Raw genomic sequence first — 15,389 nt, 5'->3', positions numbered from 1 at the left:
ATCCCCTTACAGAAAACATCAGAACAGAGAGACTCTGTGTGTGTGTGTGTGTGTGTGTGTGTGTGTGTGTGTGCGCCTCTCATTTTTCTTCTCTTTGTCTCACCTTGTTATCGAAGTTGCCGAGGCTGCAGTTGCACTCAGTGGCACCGTAGAATTCAGCGATCTGTGGAATGTTAAAGCGCTGCATGAACTCCTCCCAGATAGACTGACGCAGACCGTTACCCAGCGCCATGCGCACACAGTGACGCTGCTCCACATCCCGCACCGGCTGATTCAACAAATAACGACAGATCTCACCGATATACTGCACTATCTGAGAGAGAGAGAGAGAGAGAGATTAAAATAAAACTCATGGTTCTGTATGTTCTCACCTTGTATTTGGTCGATTTTGTGTATTTTTCAGTCTGGAAGCCACCGCAGTGGTTGGTGCAGTTTATTTTGGGACCATGACATTTTCTCCTGCTTTGGGTTGTGTAAGGAGTAAAGGCGTGCGTGCGTACACGTGTTCAGATCAGGACAGTACTTTTTTTGAAATCTGAGGTTTTGCCAATAAAGTTCCTCCTTTAGGCGGTACGGTGGTGTAGTGGTTAGCACTGTCGCCTCACAGCAAGAAGGTCCTGGGTTCGAGCCCCGTGGCCGGCGAGGGCCTTTCTGTGTGGAGTTTGCATGTTCTTCCCGTGTCCGCGTGGGTTTCCTCCGGGTGCTCCGGTTTCCCCCACAGTCCAAAGACATGCAGGTTAGGTTAACTGGTGACTCTAAATTGAGCGTAGGTGTGAATGTGAGTGTGAATGGTTGTCTGTGTCTATGTGTCAGCCCTGTGATGACCTGGCGACTTGTCCAGGGTGAACCCCGCCTTTCGCCCGTAGTCAGCTGGGATAGGCTCCAGCTTGCCTGCGACCCTGTAGAACAGGATAAAGCGGCTACAGATAATGAGATGAGATGAGTTCCTCCTTTAAAGCTGGTCACAAAACTGCTGAGAGGAAATGTTACTAAAGGGGCGGAGTCAATATTAGCTACAGACACGACCCATAATGTAATTCATCAGCGTGATGTAAAGCTTGGTTTCTCAGTGTCCGACTCTCACCGTGCAGTTGTATCTGATGCAGTCATCCCAGAACTTGGATGCTGAGAACTTCTTCTTGATGACGACGGTCATGCCATGGATCAGACACTGACCGACGCCCACGATGTTCCCTGTCACACAGAACAGAACACGTAAGTCTGGAATAACCAGGAAAAACGGTGCTAATGAAATAAAGTTATGGACACTGAACTGTATGAGGCAGTACATTATAACTGAGATACAGTGTGCACTTTGAAAGGTGAGAGGCCACGCCTCCTCTACTCAGATACAAAAGGCCACACCTCTTCAACTACAAGACATGTGTAGAGGCTACTTCTCAACTAAGAACGACAGATAAAGGCCACACCTCCTCCACTTGTGAAAGGCCACACCTCCACAGTTAAGATTGACAGATGCAGAGGCCACACCTCCTCCACTCAGATTGATTCAGGGGCCACACCTCTTTGATTAAAGCTGACCGATGTAGAGGCCACACCTCCATTACTCAATGATAGAGGCCTTGCCCCTTTTCAACTAAGAATGACAGATGCAGAAGCCACACCCCATTTACTCAGCTTCATCGAGGCCGGGTTCCCTTCAACCATGAACAAGATACAAAGGCAGGCCACACCTCCTCCACTTACACATGCAGAGGCAACACCTCTTCAACTAAGACCAGGAGATGTAAAGACCACACCTCTTTGGTTAAGACTAACAGATACAGAGGCCACTCCGCCTCCACTAACAGCTACAGAGGCCACACCTCCTCAGCTAAGACCAAGTGATGTAGACACCACACCTCCTTGATTAAGAGTGACAGATACAGAGGCCACTCCTCCTCCACTCAGTTTGAAAAAGAAGCCACACCCACTTCACTTAAGATTAACAGATATAGATGTCACATTCAGAAGTTTGCCGATGACACAGCCATCGTTGGGTGTATCAGTGACGACAGAGAGGAGGAGTATAGGCACCTGGTGAGGGACTTTGCTGTGTGGTGCAACAGGAACCATCTGCAGCTCAACACCTTGAAGACCAAGGAGCTGATCATTTGACTTTGGGAGGTCCAGACCAAGGTCATGACCAGTTCTGATTGAGGGAGTCGAGGTGGAGGCTGTGGATTCCTACAAGTACCGCGGGCTGTGGCTGGACAGCAAGCTGGACTGGACTTGCAACACCAATCACTTATACAGGAAGGGACAGAGCAGGCTGTACTTCCTTAGGAGGCTGCGGTCCTTTAACATCTGCAGGAAACTCCTGTGGATGTTCCATCAGTCTGTGGTCGCCAGTGTCCTGTTTTACACCGTGGTGTGCTGGGGGGGCAGCACATCCAAGAAGGACACATCCAGGCTGGACAAACTGATCAGGCGGGCCGGCTCTGTGGTCGGCATGAAGCTGGAGACTCTGGTGATGGTGGCAGAGAAGAGGTCTATGGACAAACTATTGAACATCATGGACGATGCCAGTCACCCTCTGCACACCGTCATCAGCAACCAGAGGAGCCTGTTCAGTGACAGAATGCTCCTTCCCAAGTGCAGGACGAACAGACTCAAAAACTCCTTTGTCCCTCACGCCATCAGACTGTACAACTCCTCTCTGGGGGGGAGGAGGGGTAACAGGAGGATAGAGGACAGGAAGGAGCAGTAGCCTAGCCTGACAATAAGCAATACCGGACAATGTGCAATATAATGTGCAATATCTCTCCTGCCCCCCCCCCCCCCCCCCCCCCACACACACACACACACTCTAACCCCACTTCCCCCCCCTCCTCTCTTCCCCATATCTTATTCTTTTGATATTTGTATATGTAAATAATTAATTTATTTTAATTTATCTAGAAGTTTTCTCTCTTTCTTTTCTCTGTTTATCTGTAATGATGCTGCTGGAATCTTAATTTCCCTGAGGGAACCCTCCCAAAGGGATCAATAAAGTTTTATCTAATCTAATCTAATCTATAGAGGCCACTCCTCTACTCGCCGATAGATACAGAGGCCACACACCCTTAAATTAAGACTTACAACTATAGAGGCCACACCCAGTCTCATTTTTGACAAGTTAAAATTAGTTTTTTAAATGATGAAAGTGTAAAGAGGAAGTGACATTGTGTACACACTTCCTGTAGAGTTTGACAGGAAGTGTTCGGCAAGTGTTTTCTCACCTGCTGAGTGATAAAGCGGGAGACAGTCGTACAGCACGTCCTCCGACCGCATCCTGAACCCGTAATACACCAGCGCAGCCATACGGTAGTACCTACAGCGTGCGCACACACACACACACACACACACACACACACTGTGATAATCAGGATAAATACAGAGGAAAAGACAGAAGAGAAGAAATAAAACAAACAGTGTTAAATGTCAGATGAAGAAAAGGGAATGGAGTCAAAGGGACAAGAAGAGACGAGGAGAATGGGGAGTTAACAGGAGAGGAGATGAGAACTGAAGAGAGGAGGAAAGAAGAGGAGGGAGGAGAGAAAATACTTTGTACCTGCTGTGGACGACGATGGCAGCTTTCGGCATTCCCGTAGTTCCAGAAGTGTAAATGTAGAAGAGACGATCTAACGGGGAAGATCAGATCAGAATTCAGAACCGTGTGGGCCTTTAACACGCCCAGATAAGCTCTCTACATGTGATTGGCTGACATACCGGTGAAGCCGCGCTGCGGTTGGCTGGGCTTGTGTGTGGGCGCGGCCTGGAGGAGTGGCTCTAAACACTCTGTTCCCTCAGGAACTCGTTTAGGATCCCAGTCACCAGAACAGAAGAGCTTTACAGTTTTCCCCATGGAGCTGTGCACCTCACACATCGCTGAGAGAGAGAGAGAGAGAGAGAGAGAGAGAGAGAGAGAGACTATATTGATGATGCTTTTTCCGTTTATGTGGCGCGTCGCTGGACCCGGACACGCCCCATGAATGATCTGTTACTATAGAAACCGTAAGATGGACAGGCCAAACAATAAACATGCTGACTCGAATAAATCATTGGGAAAAGTGTGGAGTTGAGTTCAGCAGGTTTTGTGATTACTCGTCTGACGTCCATGTGAACACCTCTGACCTCCTCGCACCCCGACGGTTCACATCACCATCACATTACGACATTACAGATGATTCCGAAACAGTGTTTAAATCCAGAACACTCCGGTGACTAACTGAGGTGTTACCAAGTTTCACTTCCCTCCTGCACTCCACTACCATTCATTTCACATCTAACTCACTCTCTCACACACACACTGTCTGTCTCTCTCTCTCACACACACACACACACACACACACACACACTGTGTCTGTCTCTCTCTCACACACACTGTGTCTGTCTCTCTCTCACACACACCGTGTCTGTCTGTCTCTCACACACTGTGTCTGTCTGTCTCTCTCTCACACAAACTGTCACGCTCTCTCTCTCTCACACACACACAGTCTGTCTCTCACTGTGCCTCTCTCTCTCTCTCTCTCTCTCTGTCAGTCTCTCTCCCAGGCAGTTCCAGCTTCCTCTGTACATAATTACGTGTGTGTGTGTGTGTTTGTTCACAGCAGATCTAATCAGCTAATTAATAAACCTTTAACGAGCCAAATCAGGTGTGAGATTACATGATTTTTGATCCAACAACAAAAACAAATCCTGCTTGTTAATCACTCGTTCACTCAAACAGAATGTAACTGAAGTAATGTCACTAATTCATGATTGAAGTAAATGAGTGATTTCTGTGCTGTAACTCACACTGTCGCTCCGTTCGCGGAGTCGGAATCAGAGTGACGTCGATGCTGCCGTTCTGTTTGCGAGTTGTTTTTTCTTTCCTCCTTCACACACTAACATTCTACAGTGTATAATATTTATTTTAGATTAAATATTTATTATTTAAATCTCAGGATACAGAACATCGTCTCTACTCGATGTGTTTTTGATATCGGAGAGAAACCTCAAGCTGCATAATTAATAACTAATTTCTGTTTAAATTATTTACAGGTTTTCAGTTTAGCCAAAGTGAGATCACTGATCACAGTGATGGGAATTCATTTTATTCTTTGATTTAATTTGGATTTAATAAAATTAAATTGCATCCTAGTTTAATTAATAAATTTATACGTGAGGAACAGCAGGATTATACAGAACGGACAGTTAATATTTAAAATGTTATAAAACTGACAGTGATTTATTAATTAATAAATTAATAATTATTGTTTGTTGATTAATTATTGTTTATTAGCAGCATTTAATGTGCTTTAAGTAGTGTCTTATTTTAGGAATTAATATCAGTGAAGAAACAATACTATCATTTAAAATGTAAAAAATCCTTTTTTGAAGATTAAAATTACAAAAAAAAAAAAAAAATTATATATTACACACACACACACACACACACACACACACGAAAGTAAGTCAAAAAGTTCTAAGACAGATGTTATAATTTCAAAAGGTGTGAAAGACGTCCCCCAGAATTCTACAAAGAAGGAATTCTCCGATGGAAACAGCGCTTGCAGAAATGTTTCGACTTAAGTGGAGGACATGTAAAGAAATAGCTGTTATTTTCATAAATAAATTTTTTTTCAGTTTGTCGTAGAACTTTTTGACTTACCCTCATTTTTTTATTATTTTTTTTAAAGATATTTTTTGGGCTTTTTTTTCACCTTTATTGGATAGGACAGTGCAGAGACAGGACAGGAAATGAGCGGGAGAGAGAGACGGGGAGGGATCAGGAAATGACCTCGGGTCGGAATCAAACCTGGGTCCCCGGATTTATGGTATGGCGCCTTATCCACGATGCCCCAGACTTACCCTCATTTATATTACACACACACACACACTTCAAAACCTAACTTTCTGTTTCTACATAATCTAGAAATAAAAATGCTAAAAATAAAAAGAGAGCGACACTGTGGTTAATTGTAAATCTTGAGGTTCCTTCTGGAGGCGAGGGGGGGAGAGACAGAGAGAGAGAGAGAGAGAGAGAGAGAGAACCCCTCCTGTACTGTATACGATCATCTCTGTGACGATGAGTTTGACTGCGATTGGTTTGCGTCCCTCACCGTCAGTGAGCTCGCTGCCGAACACCACGGCTTTGGCGTTGGAGATGTTGATGCAGTGAACCAGGGCCTCCAGACGCAGGTTGAAGTTGATGAGCGCCGCCTCGACGCCGATCTTGGCCATGCCCAGCCATAGGCCCACATACTGCGAGCGGTTCTCCATGAACAGCACCACCACATCGCCCTCCCTGAAGCCGCGCTCGAGCAGCAGGTTGGCCACGCGGTTCGAATACTCGTCCAGCTGCCTGAAGCTCCACCGCTCGCCCGTGCCCTCAAAGATCAGCGCCGTCTTATCACCGTACTTCTGCACTGACTCGGCAAAGATCCTGGGGATGGTGTTCCGCTCGCGCAGGTGTCGCATCACGTTCAGCTTCACCTTCAACAGCACCACGGCGGCACTGTGGGGGAAAAACGAGTCAGAGGCGGAGTTTCATCTCAACATACAACAGTGTCAGTTAACCAGATTAAAGCTGCTGTAAGTAACTTTTAAAAATCCTGAGGATGCGTTCAGACAGTGGAGTGAATTCTGGGAGAGAAAAAACAAAACAAAACAAAAACACCTGCGTGTGATCTGTAAAAAAAAAAAACCAAATAAACCATGAAGCAAAATACAAAAACATCACATTTCTACATTTTACATAAAATCCTCAACCAAAATCTGTTTCAGGTATAAAACTTTTTAAAGTTTAATTTTAATTTAAATAATTAATAAAAACTGTACCGTCACATGATCTCAATCACAGTAAAAGTTAAACGATAAAAAGCAATAAAATAAAATGCTGCGTAATAGAATACACAAGTGTGAAATCAATGTGAAGTATAAAAATAATTGTACAAAATTACAGAAAAAAAGATAGTTTTCTGTAGTTTTGAACAGAGATATTGTGGGGCTTTATTTTATTTAAAAATGCATTTAAATAATTTAAGAATAAAAAAGTCAGCTGATTGTTAATGTAAATATATTGTATGAAAATATTTCAAATTGTAAAATATTAATGTTGACCTTTCACCTTTTCAGTTTTACTTTTATGTAAATTCATTTTTCAATCTGAATAAAAACAATTATTTTTGTAGACATTAAATAAAAAGTATCAGACTTTTATAACACGAGTGATGAGCGTTTATCGCTGCTATAACGTAAGAGAGAACCAGAAGTGATCAGTGTAACAAACCTCAGAACATGGTGCTTGGAAATAATACATTTCTGGTGTGTGTGTGTGTTTTTGTCTGTTGCATTATTCCTGATAAATCGCTGCTCCTACAGCCAACTGTCACTTGGCGTCGTGTTCGTTACAGTAGAACGAGTCGAACCTGTCTGGGTTTTCTGAACAAATCCCCTGCAGTGTGTTGAGTGTGTTCAGATCCTGTAGAACAGGACAGAGCTGATTTACAGACTCGAGTGAAACCCCTTCGTCCTGAGGAGTAAAGCCAGGAAGCGTAGAGCTGATTAACTCCAAACTCACACGCACTTGAAAGACCAAACTTTTTAATTCTAATTTTTAGTCACAGCTACAAAAATGATCTGTTGAAGAGTTTGGTTCCAAAATGTGATAAGTGCCATTTTCAGAAAAGTCAGGCTCCCTCCGAAAGAAGTTTGGTATTTGATCACTATTCAAAGTTCCAAAATCAGATTTATGTAAAATCTGATATCCACCAGGTTTCTCTGCATCATAGACTTCCTTTCTTTCTGAAATGCAACAAACTCCACAACTGATTTACTGTACCATGAAACGCATCATCTCCACTCGACCAATCACAGCCCACTACTGAAATACAGGAACAGTAATGGCCCCTCCCACTGACTCAATATCGCAGAGAGATCTAGTGAGATTTTGAGTGAAATAAATGAATAACTCTGTGTGTGTGTGTGTGTGTGTGTGTGTGTGTAGGAACTCGTTCTTAACGTTTGATATCATCATCATCATCACCACCCCCCAATAGAGAATGTGGTCTGATGTTATTTTCCACTTTGAGCACCGGATTCCTCCTGGGATCGAAATACGACACTTAAAGTTTATATTTATGCACGGACTCACAGCGGAGTCCTGTTGAGTGTAAAACGTGTTAGTAAATATAATAATCCCATGTTATTTAAAAAAAAAATCAAATTAGAAATAAGTGCTGGATAAAAACCTGCCTCTCTTATAAAAATAAAGAGACAGAATTCACTGTCTGGTGTTTAAGTGTTCCTGAGAGACGTCGCCTTGCATTTACGACCCGGGTCCCTGTGGGTTGTTAAAGCCGTCAGAAATCAGCTCGATGCTTCACCGTGGTCTCTTCAGTCTGGAGCTCCACTCTGATATAAAGTTAACTGTACCTGTTGTACACGGTGTCCAAACTTCTATATTTATTGCTCAGAATAAAAAGTTTGCCCTTAAGAAAAAAAAAAAAGGTTTCCATGTAAACATCAGACTGGTTTATTAACGTTCCTCAGAGCTGTGTGAGAAACAGATTGCTGCTTGTAGACAAGATGAAGGTAATTTGGGAAACTCTGTGGTCCAGGTCAATTTAACTTCCTGTTTATAGTTACAATTCACACGCACACAAAAAAATTTTTATTGATGTGATAGATTTATAGCATTTTGGAGGGAAAAAAAAACCTTTAAAAAAAATTTATATATATAAATAAATAAAATTACAGACAATGAGATTACATATTATATATAAAAAATCTCATTATCTGTAGCCGCTTTATCCTTCTACAGGGTCGCAGGCGAGCTGGATCCTATCCCAGCTGACTACGGGCGAAAGGCGGGGTTCACCCTGGACAAGTCGCCAGGTCATCACAGGGCTGACACATAGACACAGACAACCATTCACACTCACATTCACACCTACGCTCAATTTAGAGTCACCAGTTAACCTAACCTGCATGTCTTTGGACTGTGGGGGAAACCGGAGCACCCGGAGGAAACCCACGCGGACACGGGGAGAACATGCAAACTCCGCACAGAAAGGCCCTCGCCGGCCACGAACCTGGACCCTCTTGCTGTGAGGCGACAGCGCTAACCACTACACCACCGTGCCGCGCGCTCTCTCTCTCTCTCTCTCTCTATATATATATATATATATATATATATATATATATATGGGCGGCACAGTGGTGTAGTGGTTAGCGCTGTCGCCTCACAGCAAGAAGGTCCTGGGTTCGAGCCCCGGGGCCGGCGAGGGCCTTTCTGTGTGGAGTTTGCATGTTCTCCCCGTGTCCGCGTGGGTTTCCTCCGGGTGCTCCGGTTTCCCCCACAGTCCAAAGACATGCAGGTTAGGTTAACTGGTGACTCTAAATTGAGCGTAGGTGTGAATGTGAGTGTGAATGGTTGTCTGTGTCTATGTGTCAGCCCTGTGATGACCTGGCGACTTGTCCAGGGTGAACCCCGCCTTTCGCCCGTAGTCAGCTGGGATAGGCTCCAGCTTGCCTGCGACCCTGTAGAAGGATAAAGCGGCTAGAGATAATGAGATGAGATATATATATATATTTTTTTTTAGCATTTCTAATGTTATTACATCCTCAGTGTTTTATTAAAGTTTCAAACAGAAAATAGTGGTTTTCATGCTGCCAATTTTATTTTTTTTTTTTTTGGGAAAGAAACTAAACTTTTCCTCAAATTTAAATCAGTGGATTTACAGAGTTTTGGAGCCAGACTCTTCTCATATATATAAGTAAGTGGTTTTTTTTTTTATTATATTTTTGTATATTTTATTATTGAGATTTGCTGAAGTGAACCTGATAAAAACAACCACCTCCTCCTATTAGTTTGTCTATAAACTAATTTATATATTTATATAGGCTACACATTAAAACAGAATCTATCTATTTAAACACATTACTATATTATTATTCAATTTTAAAAATACAGATTTGTTTTTCTGTTATATCAGCTTCACATTTAACATTTTATGTAAAATGTTTATCACAATAATATCTTTTTTTTTCATTCCCAGTGAGAGCTCTTGCTGCTTTTTAAAATAATATTTAATTTTTAATCTGTTATTAAAATCTTAATTTGTTGTATTTCCTCGAGAGAGACTTCAGGAACATTAGGACTGAATGAATGCGGATTTATAATATTTGCATATTCAAATGTAAATGATGTGCATGTGTGAATATTTAAATCCCCTGAAACGCGTTCCCTAAAGGTTTAACAAAAAGAGCTCTGAATAAATACAAGGTGTTTATCAGCGAGTATATTTTCACTTAAAGTCGAAGTAAATTCAGCGACAAGGGAAAAAAAACCCTGAATAAATAAATAAATAAATAAAATGAATGAGTATCACAAGAAAGAAAGCATCTCAAAACTTTACACCTTAACATTGCAGTTTTCTAAAATAGTGACAGCCAGAATGATGGATAGCTTGATGGACGAAGTGAGGCGAGAGTCACCATGGAACATGATGTTTGCGGATGATGTTGTGATGTGTGGTGAAAGTAGAAAGGAGGTTGAGTTGGGTTTGGAGAGATGGAGGGATGCATTGGAACGAAGAGGAATGAAGGTGAGCAGGAGCAAAACAGAATACATGTGCATCAGTGAGAATGGGGATGAGAGTGTAGTGAAGACGCAAGGAGCAGACGTAAAGAAAGTTGGTGAGACGTAAAGAAAGTACCTGGGGTCAACTGTGCAGGAAAATGGGGGCTGCGATAGTGAGGTGAGAGAGAGAGTGCAGGCAGGGTGGAGCAGTTGGAGAAGGATTTCGGGAGTCATTTGTGATCGGAAAGTCCCAGCAGAAGTGAAAGGTAAGATGTATAAGACAGTAGTGAGACCAGCTGTGATGTATGGATTGGAGACCGGACCCTTAACGAAGAGACAGGGGGCAAAGTTGGAGGTGGCGGAGTTGAGGATGTTAAGGTTTGTGATGGGAGGTTGGACAGGATAAGGAACGAGCACATCAGAGGGACAGCACATGTGGAGAGCTTGGGAATGAAGCTAAGAGAGATGAGACTGAGATGGTGTGGGCACATCCTGAGAAGAGATGCAGAGCATGTGGGAAGGAGAATGTTGAGGATGGAGCTGCCAGGCAAACGAAAACGAGGAAGGCCAAAGAGGAGATACATGGATGTGGTGAGAGAGGACATGAAAGTGGCAGGTGCGGTAGAGAAGGATGCGGAAGACGGGGAGCGATGGAGACGAAAGATCCACTGTGGCGACCCCTAATCGGGAGCAGCCAGAAGAAGAAGATTATTGCCGTTTTCTAAAATAATAATTTTCTTTGCTGAATAAAGCGACTGCTCCTCTCCTGTGCTTTTTCATGATATTAAAACTAATATCTGATGACGTTCAAATCCAAATTATTTTATGTAATAAAAATATGAAACTGAGCTCCATTTCACAGCATCACCCTAAAGTGTCTAAGTGCTGGATGATATGAATCCATCATCATCATTTATATCAAAATACACTTTTCTGGGATTCTGTGAATATCCTGATGAAATAAAATTGTAATTGAATGACTGATTTCTTTTTTTCTTTCCCCGTCCTGAGCACTCGATCACTCTGTGGTACTTACTGCAGGTCTCGGCCGATGGTCTTCATAAACACACGCAGCGAGTTCCATCCTCCGGTTCCCAGGAAGAAGATGAGGAGAGCAGGAAGAACCTGAAACCAGGGCAAAGCCAGGAGCAGCCTGAGCACGAAGAGCAGCACGGTGGTGCACGCCAGCCGCAACATCCTTCACACACACACACAAAATAAAAACAATAAGCACAAAGTTAATCAACTCCATAAAATAAAATGTGCAGAGTGTTATAACTAAGGCTGAGCAATATGATAAAGAGATCGGATCACGATACTGAAAGACGATACATGATATTTATCCAACAAAACAGCAGGGATGTGAATTTCTACAAAAAATACTTTAAACTGAAAAGGGGAACAAATGTTGAATAACTTTAATAAACTCCAATAATCTTTACAATTTCAACAGTTCAGTGCTCCATTATCTTTCGCTCTCTGTTATCTCGGAGTGGCCTGAGACAGGATTTATCACATCGATATTATATCATCATCATATCACACAACTGTAATTATAGCATCCTAAACACACACACCAGATAACGCAGTCGTCGTAAAGTGACTCAGCGTTTAGTCTTTTACACTAAATAAATGAACCACAGGGATGTTCACTGATAACTCGCACAATATTAAGGAGGAAAAAATTCGAGATAAAACTGTGACACTGATGAGACGCAAGTGGAAGATGAACCACGTGAGCCGTGATCTTTAACCCACATTTATACACGCAGAAGGGCAAAGGGTCAAGGCTCTCGCTCACGTCTCCTCCTCACGCTCATCAATTAAACACCACACGCGGGATCTGATTACTGCGTTTCTCCTGAACTCACACCCTCACACCACGCCTTCAACACACCTCAGGCTTTAGTCCCTTCAGGTTGCCGTGGTTTCACTGCTACGCTGCACAAAATTAAAATAAATTTAAAAAATATATATTTTTTATATATATATATATATATATATATATATCTCACAACCACAAGTCAGACATCTTCGTACAAAACAATTCTGTAAAATACGTTTCAGTACTAACGGAGTTTTCTCAGAGTCTCAGCAGACTGACGTGTGACCGATCAAGGCATTAATCATTACATCATCGTTAGAGACGGTGCCGCAATACCACTTTTTTCTCTCGATATGATACTGAAACCTTGATCATCAGCCAATACGGTACGACACTCGTCCGATCTTTATTTTATTTAAAACCGTAAAGCTAAAAACATCATGACAGTTTAACCCTTTCACATAAAAATCACTTGCATGATTGTGTAAATATAATTAATTTAAAAAATTAATAAAATAAACCTGAACAAAAAGTCTCTTTATCTCATCTCATTATCTGTAGCCGCTTTATCCTGTTCTACAGGGTCGCGGGCGGGCTGGATCCTATCCCAGCTGACTACGGGCGAAAGGCGGGGTTCACCCTGGACAAGTCGCCAGGTCATCACAGGGCTGACACATAGACACAGACAACCATTCACACTCACATTCACACCTACGCTCAATTTAGAGTCACCAGTTAACCTAACCTGCATGTCTTTGGACTGTGGGGGAAACCGGAGCACCCGGAGGAAACCCACGCGGACACGGGGAGAACATGCAAACTCCGCACAGAAAGGCCCTCGCCGGCCCCGGGGCTCGAACCCAGGACCTTCTTGCTGTGAGGCGACAGTGCTAACCACTACACCACCGTGCTGCCCAAAATTCACATGTGAAAAAAATTTTCACAATATATCACACGTACACGAGTGTTTCAGTGGGAAATACGCCACTGGTATTTTCATCCGAGCTCCATCCGGGACATGGAGAACCAAAACAGGGACACAAATCTCTACATGTAACTCATGAGGAAATCGAGTTGTTTTGATAAATTTGGGGAGTTTGTTTGTGTGAATGTGTCGATATAATAAAAAGAAAATCACACATTGGTTTGGAGATATGAAGTTTATCTTCTTTTCTTGAAAAACTCACATTTTTCATACAGAATACATCGCGGATCTGAGTGACATTTAAATAATATTGTCTGGCTTTTTTTTCATGGTCTATCAGATATATTCCATTCAGCGAGCATGATACTGAATGAGTCGAAGACGAGCAGCTGAATGGAATATATCTGAGAGACCACAAAAAAAAAGCCAGACAATATTATTATTAATAATAATAATAATAATAATAATAATAAAACACATTCCTTTTGGGTGTTCAATGCGTCTTTCTCTTTCAAAATCTTCTGTATTTAACGAAGCAAACCTGGCGGCCATGTTTATTTACAAATTGTCCCAGTCGCTCGCTAGCGTGGAAGTTTTACATCTCCAATGTGTGAAGTCATGTTGCCTTGGCAACCATGCAATATCATAAACCATATTCAATGCTCATTCTCCATTGTGTAGAGTGATGTAATACACGTAGGATAAGCAATATGCTAACAATATTGCATGCTGTCAAACCAAATGAATGAAACCTGCTAGAAGGGAATAGAACACATTTTTATTCCATCGAAAAAGTGTCCTGTGTGGATAATAATTCCCAGTATTTCACTCCGATGATGTCACTCCCAGTGTTTTCCCGCTGACTAGACGTGTATTGTCAAAATGGCGAACCAAATTCTTTTCATTAAAAAATAAATAAAATTCTTTTCATTAACTTGTGTATTTTTTTGTGTGGATGTGTCCATATAATATAAAGAACATTACACTGTGGTGCAAAGATATGAAGTTTATCTTCTCGTGTTGAAAAATAGATCACTCCTTCTCTTCACTCACTCGTGATATATTTATTTATACAGATGTAAAGATCTTTCATGCTTCAGATTTGCAAACATTAGCCTGAAAAAAATTATTTTGAATACAAATTATATTTAGCAGCTCCAAGTACAATAATAATCATAGCCATTTAAAAAAAAATTATATATATATTTGTTCCTGTTTTAGAAATTAAACTGTTCAGAGAATAACGCGTCATTTTATTTTCATTATTTTGCTTTTCAGTGAGACATCCCGCTGCTTTTCTAGGGCCTCCGGTTTTCCGCAATCGCGGAAAACAGAAGGAAATCGCAGAAATTGGGGTCAGAAGCGGAATTAGTGCTCAGAAACAATCTGCGGAGCCCCTATGGTGACATGGGTGAAAAAAAAAACCCAAAAATTCCGTGGCCATGAGTTAATAACGCGTGGGGATGAGATCCTATTCCGTGGCCATGACTTGCTTAATGCATGGGAACGAGATGATTATTGGGTGGCCATGAATTAATAACGCGTGGCCACGAGATGATTCAAGTTCCAGCCTGATGGGATGATGTCCAGTTTTTGAGCAGCCGTCAATTGTGCAATAAATACAGGATTTATCTTGTATGATGAAATCTATAACTTCCCCGAGGTCAGCGTATTGTCTACGTTTGAGCCCGTGCTTTCTGAGCAGCCGAATTAAGTGTCTCTTGCTCAGAATTACTCCATGTCTAACCGCAAGTGATTTAAGGATATCATTATAATTCATTCCTAGATTTAAATAAAACGAAATCAGATCAAACTTGTCCATATTTGCAGCTGAAGCTACTGATGCCAGAAAGTCAACAGTCTCAGTGATGGAATGGCTAACACTTCTCGTGGCCACGCGTTAATTCATGGCCACCTAATCATCATCTCGTTCCCACGCATTAAACAAGTTGTGGCCACGGAATAGGATCTCATTCCCACGCGTTATTAACGCATGGCCACGGAATATTTTCAAGCACAAAGGAACTCCTAATGCTGCATTATAATGGTGATCTTGAAGGCAGATTTTGAACAGTCAGATTTCCATTAGT

At 42.1% G+C, this 15,389-nt stretch overlaps 1 protein-coding gene across 2 annotated transcripts in view; it reads right to left on the bottom strand.

Moving 5' to 3' along the window:
• slc27a4 (solute carrier family 27 member 4) overlaps positions 1–15,389 on the bottom strand; it is a 34,317-nt gene that overhangs the window by 6,098 nt on the left and 12,830 nt on the right. For both annotated transcript variants that reach the window (XM_060908966.1, XM_060908967.1), the window contains exons 2-8: positions 11,586–11,747; positions 6,087–6,481; positions 3,712–3,870; positions 3,554–3,623; positions 3,222–3,313; positions 1,085–1,194; positions 104–313 (exon numbers count right to left, since the gene is read on the bottom strand). In XM_060908966.1, coding sequence (XP_060764949.1) covers positions 104–313; positions 1,085–1,194; positions 3,222–3,313; positions 3,554–3,623; positions 3,712–3,870; positions 6,087–6,481; positions 11,586–11,746 — 1,197 coding nt within the window. In that variant the 5' untranslated portion in view covers position 11,747. The remainder of the gene's footprint in view (positions 1–103; positions 314–1,084; positions 1,195–3,221; positions 3,314–3,553; positions 3,624–3,711; positions 3,871–6,086; positions 6,482–11,585; positions 11,748–15,389) is intronic.

This window comes from Neoarius graeffei, chromosome 25 (assembly GCF_027579695.1).
Source record: "Neoarius graeffei isolate fNeoGra1 chromosome 25, fNeoGra1.pri, whole genome shotgun sequence".
Taxonomy (NCBI): Eukaryota; Metazoa; Chordata; class Actinopteri; order Siluriformes; family Ariidae; genus Neoarius; species Neoarius graeffei.
The sequence above is the reverse complement of the archived record's forward strand: the minus strand, read 5'-3'. Positions and strand labels throughout refer to the sequence as shown.